Source organism: Haemorhous mexicanus, chromosome 6, assembly GCF_027477595.1.
Source record: "Haemorhous mexicanus isolate bHaeMex1 chromosome 6, bHaeMex1.pri, whole genome shotgun sequence".
Taxonomy (NCBI): Eukaryota; Metazoa; Chordata; class Aves; order Passeriformes; family Fringillidae; genus Haemorhous; species Haemorhous mexicanus.
The window spans coordinates 35,663,616-35,676,010 of record NC_082346.1 but is presented as its reverse complement, the minus strand read 5'-3'; the positions used below and the strand labels follow the sequence as shown (position 1 = coordinate 35,676,010).

At 34.0% G+C, this 12,395-nt stretch overlaps 1 protein-coding gene across 4 annotated transcripts in view; it reads right to left on the bottom strand.

Annotated features, from left to right (window-relative positions):
- The window catches only part of DPH6 (diphthamine biosynthesis 6), a 220,624-nt gene that overhangs the window by 168,372 nt on the left and 39,857 nt on the right, over positions 1–12,395 (bottom strand). For all 4 annotated transcript variants that reach the window (XM_059849820.1, XM_059849821.1, XM_059849819.1 and 1 more), the window contains one exon: positions 11,010–11,128. In XM_059849820.1, coding sequence (XP_059705803.1) covers positions 11,010–11,128 — 119 coding nt within the window. The remainder of the gene's footprint in view (positions 1–11,009; positions 11,129–12,395) is intronic.

The following is a 12,395-nucleotide window of genomic DNA, read 5'->3' as shown; positions in this document are numbered from 1 at the left end:
ATTATTTTCAAAGCATTTTTAACTCCCCAACTGAACTACATCCATCAACTTATTATGTGCTGCCAAGAGAGCAAGTGCAACTTTATTTCTTTGAGATAGACTAATATATGACAACAGAAACATCTCAAAAATTTGATAATGCTGTTTTTGACAGTGTTCAGTAAAAATAATTATGCTTTCAATTCCAGTTTTGTAGTCTAGTTTGACTGTAAAATCAGTAAGCAATAGCACAAATGGTATAATCACTTCAAAGTAATTGCTACTCCACCTGTAATTTCTGATAAATCCACTGACAGGAGCAGAACTCCTTTCTGCAGATATCAACAGTGGTTGCAGAATGCTCTTATCACAGCCACAAGACAAGTGTAGAGAACTGCAGCAATGTCAAGAGATTGAGACAAAAATTCATGGCTTTGTTCTGTGGTGAAAAAAAGAACATGACTAAAAGGCATTTCACAACTGTTGCAAAGGAACCATATTTTAAATAGTTCACTTTGTACATAGGTATTAATGGAGCACGAGGCCCTCACCTGAGGGGCAACTACTTGATATTACTTGCATTTATCAAGACCATTAGAAATCCAAGTTACATTTTCATGGCATTATAATCAGCTAAAAAATCCGCATTCTAAAGCCTTATCTGACAAACAAGAACATGTTTTATATACGTTCAGAATTTTAAAATTGTCTGCATTCTTAAGAAAGTATTTTAAAATAAAAAATTCTATTTTCCCTTCTTAGTAAAATTCCAAATAAATAAAAATAAATCATAATTACTTGTTTCAATAAATGTTGGTATGTAAAGGTCTTCTGAAAGATACATTGAACCAAACTCTAACCCATAATTTAGAAACACATTGTAAAAGAATCACTACCACACACATCAATAAAGTATGAGTTAAGAATTATCTTTGGATCATATAGGGGGGAAAAAACTCCACCCTTTCCTCACTAATCAACCCTACAATTCAAAAACTTAAACTTGTTACTCAGTGAATTCTTCCATAAAATAAGGTAAAAACAAATCTTCAAAATTGATATTATCATATTCTTCTTGAAATATCTAGTCATAGGAATAGGATAGGCTTTTGGAGGAAAAAAAACCCCGCCTATTTTAAAGGTACAGGAACATGAAGTTCCCTTTTATTCCCTGACTTCTTGAGAAGTAATATTGAGAAGAGTAGTAACTGCCGTCACTATGAATGTAAGGGACTAAGACTTAACTTCTGATGATGTAGGGCTGTATAATCTTCAATAAAGTTTCTGGAGAGATCCTAATCAGCTGCTCACCAAGAGTAGAATCATTTAGAATTTTGAATAAGAAAAGAGGCAATGAAAGACTGGTTTTCTGGAATCAAAACTAGTTTATTCTCAATCTCTGTATCATAAAGAAAACAGGGTTAACAATAAGATGATAGGACCTGTAAGGTAAAGAAATACATATAGAAAGCAAAAGAGTATAAAGGATAAAACAACCCCCGTCTTAGAACTGGAACAGAGAAAATCGGATTATTTTTGAAGGTAAATTCTATTTTAACTCTATTTTAACTGTGTCTTTTTTTTTTTTCCCTAAGTTAACAATACAAAATCAGTGATTTTTGAAAGGAGGGTCAGGCACTGTTCTTTACACAGTACAGAATACAGGAGAATGTTTCTAGAAACACAGGAAAAGCCTGTACACAACAGCATTAGCTGGTAACATAGGCTACTAGGTAGGAGTGCAGGAATGTGTTATAACCTTTACCAACTAGAAACGCACATGCCACACAAATATTCTTGAACTGTAGATCTATACCTTAAGTTGCCTTGAGGTAAATTATTCCTGTTGTCATATTTAGCTTTCATTTCTCTGAAGAGCTGGGAACTGAACTTTTCATCTGATAGCATAATTTGACAGGTTCATTCTTAACTTCCTCAAAACTTTCACACATGAAAGACTGTGTTAACAATGGTGAACTGGATGGATTCCTTGGATTTCCTTTTCCAAAAGAAAAAAAAGTTGTAAAAACTGCTTAATTTTTGTATAAAAATAATGAAAAGTGCAATAAATAATTGGTATTACTGCACCTCTAAAAGATTTGAGATGAATTTGCTTCTAATTTATTTTATAAAAGAGGAAAATTCATGTGATTTCATTATGCATCTACTTCTCTTTTTCCCTTGGCCTTTTTCTTCTTTTTTTTTTCCTTTCTTCATTTTTCCTGATATGTGATAATTTATCCAGTGTGGGATTTGTAGGGGGATGGAACCTGTAGACACACTTGGTAGAGTAACTCTTTTCAAGCTAAGTCAAGCTTATCAAGCTAAGTGATAAAGTTAAAAGACATTAATCCCAAAGTAGTTCTAGCATATGTTTCCAGTGCAGTTTAACTGTGATCTCAGTTTGTCTTCCTTCTTGAACATTCTTCAAGTATTTTCTAAACTAGGTTAGTCTGATGTCATAAAATTTTAGAATTCTGAGAGGTAAAAGGATCTAAAACTTTTTATTGAAGTAATATTATCTACAATCTCTTGTGGTTTTTTTTAAACATCAAAGATGTTTGTGTTCTAGTTAAATCTAGGATTCAAAGCAATTTAGCTCTGTCACTTCAAGAACAGAATCCTCAAAAAATCTTTGAAGAAATTTTTACCGTTTTATCAGATAACAAGGCAATATTTCCAATCAGATGCTTTTACAAAACCACAGCATCACAGAATGGGTCAGGTTGGAAGGGACCACAGTGATGTGCAGTGATCTGCTCCAACCTCCCTGCTCAAGCAGGGTCATCCTTGAGCACGTGGCACAGGATTGACCCAGACAGTTCTTGAATATTTCAAGTGAGAGAGACTCCACCGCCTCTCTGGACAATCTGTTCCAGTGCTTGGTCACTCACGCAGTAAAGAAGTTCTTCCTTACATTCAGGTGGAACTTTCTGTGACTCAGTTTAGGCACGTTGTCTCCTGTCCTATTGCTCAGTAAAACTGAGAAGAGCCTGGATCCATTCTCTTTCCTCTCCCACTTCAGACACGTATACTGAGATGAGTTAGTCATCTCAGTCGTCTCTTCTTGAGGCTGAACAGGCTCAGCTCCCTCAGCCTTTCCTCATAAGAGAGATATTCCACACCCTTAATCATCTTGTCACCCTCCACTGGACCTGCTCCAGGAACTCCCTGTCTCTCTTGTCCTGAGGAGCCCAGAACTGGACACTGCACCCCAGGTCAGGCCTCACCAGGGCTGAGCAGAAGGACAGGATCCCCTCCCTCAACCTGCTGCCAATGCTCTGCCCAATGCATCCCAGGACACCATTGGCCTTCTTGCCCACAAGGACACACTGCTCTGCTGGCTCATGGACAGTTTGTTGTCCACCAGGACCCCCAGGTCCTTCTCCACAGAGCTGCTTTCAAGCAGGTCAGCCGTCAGCCTGTGCTAGTGCATGGAATTATTCCTCTCCAGGTACAGGACACTGCATTTGCCCTTGTAGAATTTCAGAAGGTTCTTCTCCAAAGTGTTGGTAGTTTGAAAAAGATTTGGAAGATGTGGAAGAATTGTATAATTGCTGAAAAATAGCATTAAACTACTTTTAATCAAATGCAGCAAATGGTTCATCTCATTTAAAGTACTGACTGAGTCAAATTCTTCTCAGGACTTTTAATGGGCCTAAAAAACCTAAATACAAAGTTATTAAAGTTTCAGTTCATACAGGCACATACATATGCCTTTCCTGACACAATTTTTTTGCGTAAAATATCTTAAGAGCATTGTTTGCTTATTAATCTATTTGATGCAAATTGTCCAACTGATCTAGCATCACATGAACACAAATGTGTCTTAATAAAAAGATATGTGCTATTTTGTCCATATTATAGAATTCTGGTTTTTCATTCTCTGAACAGTTCTAATTCTAGTAAGCTTCGTAGAAAATAATTGAAATTTCAATCTGTGAAAGAGAAAGAGGTGCGGTGCAAGTGAAAAAATTTGTGTCATTTTTATTAAATCCATCCCCATGCAGACAAGTTATAAACTTTTTAAAACGTTACAATCCCCAAGGGGATCAACAGAGGTTTCTGAAAGCAAAGATCAATAGATCTGTTGGAAAAGGGTAAAAGACCAGAGCAGAAATAAAGGATCAGACTAGGACAAGAAGGACAAGAAGTCCTGCAAAACTTCAACCTGAAAAGTAAACATCTATGGTTCAAACTACAGAGATATGTCATCAAAGCATTGAGTTAATGTCTCATTTCGGCATGTAAGTCTGTAAAGTAATTGGGCATCTAGAGCTTAAATTGTATCAAACACTAAAGAGCAGCAAGTATATATTCTAGTACTAAAAATATACCACTTGTATGTCTTGATTTTCATATTGTTAAGATTATTTCTGCTTTTGACAACTCTTACTAAGCTCCCTTTCTTCCACTATTTTTCAGCTCCAAGTTCTGACTATTTTTCTGTCTTTTTCACTATAGCCCATACTTCCTTTCCTGTTTCACTTTAAATGCCTAATAATGCGCTCTTAGCCTCTTGCTTCCATTTAAATTTTCCTTTAGATTACGTGATCTCCCCAAATGGCAACGTGATCTTTCCACTTTTAACCCCTCTCTCTCCTGCTTTGTCTGTCTGTGGCATCTCCTTAACAGCACTCAATAATATCAGCTTTCAAACACTTTTCTGTTTTTAGGCACTGTCCCTTACTCTTCCTTCTAACTCCTGTCAGCTTTTATGACAACAACATCCCTCCCATTTTCCAGTGTATAGGCTCAGAGTTAGAGAAGAGGGAATCTTATTTCTCTCTAATTTGTTTCTAAACTGACTTATGCAAAATCTCATTTCTTCCTTTTCTGTAATACAATTTATTTTCAAACATTTCTTTATACTTAATATATGCACTAAAATCTCTTTCTGAAACCTCATCTTACACTGGTAACAAAGTATCTGTCATTCATATACAAGCATCAAGGCAAGTACCATTCTAAATGCAAAGATTATTTTCTCATTTTCCTAAACTTTCAACTATTCAACTATGAATCAAACTTCTTCTTTAAGTCCATTACTAGTTCTATTTTCTCTTCCTCATTTTTTTCGCATCACATCTTAAATCCCAAGCTAATTTTTTTTTACTTTCAGTCTTGCATACAATTTCCATTTATCTGTACTGATCTTTTCCTATGTCAAACTCTTCTTCCAGGAAAAGAAATGGCTTGAGATAAAATGGCTCTCTGTTTTTATAAGTTTTTCCAAGTCTTTTCATGCAATGTCTAGTGAATAAACAGGTGTGGTCTCTTTTTTTTTTTTTTATCATAAATAACATTAATTATGGAGATAAATGGGAAGGTAGAAAAATATATAGGGAAGAAGCCTAGAGAAAAAGAATCAAATGCACGTAAACTCTAATGAGCCAATGAAGTTTGAGAAGATTTGTCTGAAAATTCAGTCACAACACCATATGCTAGCTAGGAAACAAGATTTCAAAGGGGAAAAAGGCTAATGAGAACATCTTTCCCAAAGTACATCATAGGTAATTCATCAAATTTATAATCTGAAAATAAATTAAAACTAAAATTAATTAAAAGTGATCATATGTGTAAGCAAGATAATACTTCAACACTGCACAAGGATAACTTTTCTAACAAAACTTTAAGGCTATTTTTAGAATACATTATCACTACCAGAATAGACACACATCAAAATTTGACACGACTTGAAAAATATTATCAGTCATTCTATCTTTTACTTCAAATTATGATAAACAGAATAAGTGTTCAAAAAACAAGTTAAGTGTTTAAAAGTAGATGTGGCACTTGGTGATATGATTAAGTGGTTATAGTGCTATTGAAGGTGGGACTTGATGACCTCAGAGTTCTTTTCCAACCTTAATGTGTTTTTCATATTAATAAAACAGAATGTTCTCAAGAGCAAATGGTGTTGAACACAGTCATGGATTCTACTACAGCTCTACTGTTTGGTAGATGTACAAGGAAGAAAGCACTGGAATGATCCTGTAAATAAGCTGAATTGGCTAAGAATAATGTAAATGTTTAATTTACTTAGCAATAAGCAAGTAAACAATCCTTACTGTACAATATATAAGAAAGCAACTGTGATCTCATATTGATTAAATAACAAAACATTATTAAATTCCTTCTATGTTATGTTTGTGAATGGTCTGAGAATTTTTAAAAAATATTTGGAGGAAGCGTCTCCTTCCCCTGTTATGACAAGGTCCTTCAGTTTCCTCAAAATTACTTTAAAATTGCGCAGTACTAAAAACACATTTTCAAAGAACATTGTTCCTCTCCATTACACAGATGATGTGCTCAGAAAAAACTGAAAACCAACAATTTTACTTCAGAATATGATCTGCCATTGCAGCCAACTTGAATAAAGGTTAGTAATAATCTTTCTATTCAAAGAGAGAGCTCTGCCCTCCATGCAGCTGTGGTTTCTACAGAGCAAGTTCCTGCACAAAAAAGCAGATCCTGCTGATCATCTACATGCAGCCACAAAAACACTGGAGCCTTTACAAGGGCAGAAGCAAGCACAGACTTGTGGTTTGGAAGAGTCAGCTAGAAGTGGGACGGGAAGATTGACCTTTTGGCAGCAACTATTAGATCAGTTTATCTGTACACTAAATTACAGCCTTCAGAGCTTATCCAGGAACTGTGTGGTGCTAGATCTCTTTTAATGTAGCTCTTCACATGTAAATTTTACCTCAGTGAAAACTAATGGGGGTATGGCGATCAATTTCAGTCAGTCAGGATTTCACTTCTATACACTAGAGGCATACAAATAAACAGTAACATAGACACCTAGGTGGCTGGGTTTAAATAACAGATTCATTAGAAAAGGAAGCAATAGTCTCTCTTTTTCAATTAAAAAGTCATATACAAAAACATACACATCCCTCAACTATCAGGATAGTGGATTCCATGAATAGCAGGAGTATACCTATTTTCTAGACCATGGGAAGCAAACATCAATATCTTCTCACACCAAAGGAGGTTCATGTTAAATATACTTAGTACAGACAGCTCGTTCTAGTGAAGGAACTTGGGATTTCCTGACAGACAGGAGATGGCACTGGCTCCCTAAGTACTCATTACTCCATTGGGAAATAGCCAGCATAAGTAACTAAGGCTCATACCACTTTAAAATTTAGGTTTCCACAGACCCTGTGATTTCAACTCTACTCATGGCTGGGAATGTAGAATGTCTATAGGCACTCAAGCAGCTGGACCTACAAGTAAAGAACATAGTCAAGAAATAAAAGAGCTCCACTTCATATGCAGACTGATCAGCCCTGATTCAAAGTTTCAGCTTTTATTACTGTTCAAGAGTTGAACAGCACTAGAGTATAATTTCTTTCCTGTGGTCCAAAGAGCAGCTAGAACTTAGAAACATAATTTAATCATTTAATCAGAGTTTATCTTTTTCAAATTAAATTATTTTTTTTAAATTATCTGACCACATAATTTTTTCAGGTATTAAATGAAATAATTAAGGATTAGTTTATTGTAACCAAACTGGAAAGAAGCTGCAATGTATAAAGCAAATAAATGCATATTAATCCCCTAAAAGATAGGAATTTAAGTTTATATTCTGATTTTGACTGAAATATTGAAGAAGGAATTTCACACAACTCTGCTTTCTCAAGGCAACAGTGTGCACTTAGAAAACTTACTCAGTATAAATGATACTTTTGAAACATCAAGAAAATCTAGAAACATTGTGGAAAAACCTTCTTTAACTACATGACATAAAATCAGCTTCAAGTATATTCTCATATATATGAGAAATGAAGTCTGCCATATCTTAAAAAGTACAGAGGTGCTTAAGTTTTAGTGTTAATACTTAAAAAGATTTAGGTATAGATAACTATATAAGTAAACTGAAAGTAAATAAACTTGAACATCAAATTTTACTAAGGATCATATTGTAAGAAACTCAAAAATTCCTTCCAAATGTAACCCTCCTCCTTCCCTCACTTCCAAATTTGTATTACACCTTGTACTGCAGTGGAAACAATTTGCTTTAGAATGAGGCACAGTTAAGACCAGTATATGAAGTTATCAAGATTTAAAGTTGAATCTGCTATATGCATACTCTGCAAGTTAATTAGTATTAGTTAATCTGGAAAACACAACCAAAAAGGAAGGAGATCAAAAATGCATCGTCTTCTTGTGTTACAATAGTTAAACAATTGTTCTATTACATAGTGCTATATTACAATGTGTCACATGAGAAATGTCTATTACTGGAATTTCAGGAACACACATGTTAAAAACAATCAGTAATAGCTTCAATTTTAGCTGATACTGAGTAAACTATTTCTGAATTTCTGGATTTCCACTGAAGAGGTGTATATTTCAAAGATAAAAGTGTGATGTATCATACAGACATCTTTAGCAGCAAGAAAATGGCACTGAAGATAAATATTCAGAAGTAGCTTTTATACATATATATAGTGCTCAGGTTTGCTGCTAGATCGTGGAATGTTTTTCTCTCATCATTAAAGCTTTTGAAATATACTCTAAAGGAAAGAAAGCCAATCTACTTATAGATCAACAGAAGGCATGTGAAAAAGGTTGCTAACAATACTTTTTTTTGCATATAAGTGAGAGCAATTGGCATCCCATCTGGAAAACTACACTTCTCTGAGATAGAAAACTCTTGCCACTGGCAAGGTTTATGGTATTAATTTGTAATGGTGGATTTAGGGAAATGTACTAAACTAATGCTCATTTACTTGCATAATTATGTGTTTTCTACATAAAACGACAGGCTTTTACCTTGTCAATACCGGCACTGAGTTAATGGAAAACAGGACAAGGCGGGTGTACAAGTACGCCAGCGCCGATGAATGTCAAGCTCAGGTTACAGATTTGCTTCTTGCATTAACAACTGTACAACGTATCACCTAATGCATTACCCTTCAGACTCTTAAATCTGTTATTTTAAATATTTTCATTGCAGTTTAGCTTTGATTATTAATCTAAAAGGCAAAAAGTTAAACTGTATCTTATCTACTTTGCCACTTGATATGTTAAACAGCCTTCATACCTTAAATCCACTTTAATAAGGCATGCAATTATTAAAGCATTACAGAATGGCCCCAGAGCACAAAAGCTCCATTAAATTTGCTTACATCTAATTACGTCTGCCTGAGGCAGGTGAGAAATTGACTCTGATAAGATCTTTCTTTTACCTGTAGCCAAAAAATAAAAAGGAAAAATAACTCGGAGTGATTTTCTATCTAATTGCTATCTACAAGTATTTATGGTATTCGCTCTTCCAATGAATAGCCCACAAAGCACTCTTTGTGCACTAACCAGTGCATTTTAAGTTTTTTTAAGACTGTTGAATACAAAAGACAAGCTTATCTTGCTGCAGGCATGACAGGTCATCAATGCTGACTATTTGGGAAACAGTTTTATCTATTATTTAAATAATATATTTTCTTTAAAAAAATAATTCTGATGTGAAAAAACATGTTACATATGTTTCGTGGTCTTCATTTTTTTCTACGTGCCAGTATAAGCAAAGAACACATTCTATTTTATGGAAATATAACATAAATATATAAATATACTTTATATGGCCTAAAACCAATTATTTTAGAAACTTCCCCCCCCCCAATTTAAAACCAAGTGCTTTGTAGCAGAAAACATGGTATCCTATTGCTATATATTTCTAACTGACCTCCCAAAATTCAGGCAAATGTGAATAAATTACATTGCTTGTTACCTGTAAATGAATGTGGTATTTCTAATCATGTGGTATTTCTAATCATTCTAATCCTTCTCTCAGCCCTAGCAGATCCTACAGAACAATAGAGTGAGAGCATCATAGTGACCATGTAAAATCTAGTTAGAAACTATACCAGATAAAGAGGGTAAAATAAATAAATTTTTTTAAAACAATAATTTTTAAAAATTAATTTAATCCATCCAGTCTAAAGGGATTATAACTCAAATCTTGGTTAACAATGAAGGAGAAATTACTTTATTATAAAGCATTCTTTGAGAGCAATAGAGATTAGGTATTTGATGGGAAACTTGCCCAGGTAAACCAGACACTGGACTTCTAATGAAAGATTATGCAACACTATTTTCCAAATATACATCTTTAACCACTGATGCCTCTTGTGTGATACAAACCACTGTTTGCTGCATTAGACCACAAGTTTATAGCCAACCCCAAAAGAAAAGATCCTTTGGTCACATTTTATGCTTAAAAACTTATTGCTACTCTGAAACAGAAAACTGCATAGGGGCCTAAAATGAATATATTGTATTATTAACATGTTTCTCATACGCTCCTTAGGCTTTTAGAGCACATGATTTCATAAGCCTTCTTATGAAACTTCATTTGACCTTACCTTTACATTCAAGCAATAAACAGATAGGTTAGCTTTCATATTGACTTGCTTCAAGTTTTATAACTTCATTTTATATACCTGATAATAAAAAGACGTTGATTTTCTGGTATGCTAAGCAACTACATTTTAAATATTAAAAAAAATTTAGAGGCAATGATGAATTATTTCTGTTTGCTCTTATGATTTACCAACTCCAAGTCTGCTGTTACATATAATATTTTGGCCTCACAACTACATCTTGTTTGATATTGACTTGATGTATTTCTATTAAAACTTTCACAGTTGCTTTATAATATTGTCGAGCCACAAGCCTGTATCATCCATAAATGACAATACTGTGAATTACTGAATTATACATGCATCTTTACTGCAAATCAAAACTAAACCAGAACAAAAAAAATATGAGAGGAATTTAATGACTATGTTAGGAAGAACTGCTTTCCAGCTTTTCCATGTCTCCTTTAAGAATGAATTGCATCCTGTTAAATTAATTATTCAGACATCACGACTGGTATTGAGCCATTTTTTATAACTTTCTTGATATTAACACTTCATATCTTAAAGCGTGCAATAAAAGTTCTGTTTTCCTCTCTTATGTTGTGGATTTGTCTGTGGGAAATTTCAGTAGACAATATTGCTCAGAATCTGAATACATACCAAAAGCTGCCACTTTTATGATTATGGCTTGAATGTTAGATGATATCATTTCTTTAAGCAGTATTTCCTGGTTCCAATGCCAGAGGTAAGCTAAAGGCTGAAGATTAAGCCTTCTGCACCTTAAAAACAAACAAAAAAAATGGATAAAGCCAAGTATAATGCTTTTACACAGTATTATTAATGTAGAATTGATGAAAATATCTTTCTTTTCCTATCCTGAAATAATTTTTCTACTGTAATTTCAATTACAACACTTTATTATATTTCATTATAAACATTAAGTCTACTATATATGAAAAAAAAATAAACTTGTTCTGACTATGATTCATCTACATAAGACACAACTCACTGAGGTAAACAGATCTGCACAGGAATGTAAGTAAAGCCACTACAATCCTAAACCTTTTGGGACACAAAGCAATCAGCACCTTAGGAAATCATCACTTTTGTGAACACAGCTAAGGACAAAGTTACTGCTCTGTTATAAAAGTGACACATGTCACTAGTACAATATGCTGAATTTGTTGCTGTGATTTGGATCAACACCCAAGGAAAAGAATCATTCAGGAAAATATATACAGCTTGTGATACAAATTAACAACTTGTTACTGTAAAGTTAATAATTTGTTTTGATACATATCATATATAGACAGCATTTGATACACAGCCTTTGATTGTTTATCAAATTAGAGAATCACTAATTTGCATCATTGATAGGTAATGCTTCTATAAATTGTCAAGAACCATCAGTTGGTGATTAAATGTGTAAGGTCTCTGAAAAATGTAAACATTTAACTATGGGACTAGTTCAGAGTCCTTAAGATTTACATTTATTTGTCAGTTATCATGTTTTTCCCAATACATAGTCTTTCTCACATACATGGGCATTCCTCCCTATCAGATAGACCCACTCATATGACTGGGAAGACTATATAGGTGAATGCATGTTTAATGTTGACATGTAAATGCATAGTTAGCACCCAAATAATCTGACTGGTTTTCTTAATACTTTGATATGCTTTTAACAGTGCACTAAGTCTTGTAATGGAACTATTTAGCAGCTCTGAATGTAAAGCAGTTACTTATGTGCCTAAATTCAGCTAAAAAATTAGCTGAATTAATTGGGATGGCTCATATGAAACGACCTTATTGCAAGGGCTAAATCTACAGATCAATGTGAAGTATTTTACTTTACAAACTCGAAAACAATCATGCCTGTTTGAAATACTGTGATTTCCTGTCAATCTCTTAGCTGTGGTAAAGACGTAAAAACAATCAGAAAAAAACAATCTTTTTTTCATCCTACTAACATGTGAGGCAATTATTAAAATGTTCAAGTATGAAGGAAAAGAAAAAGGAGTTATTTCTGACTGCAATTTATCTATG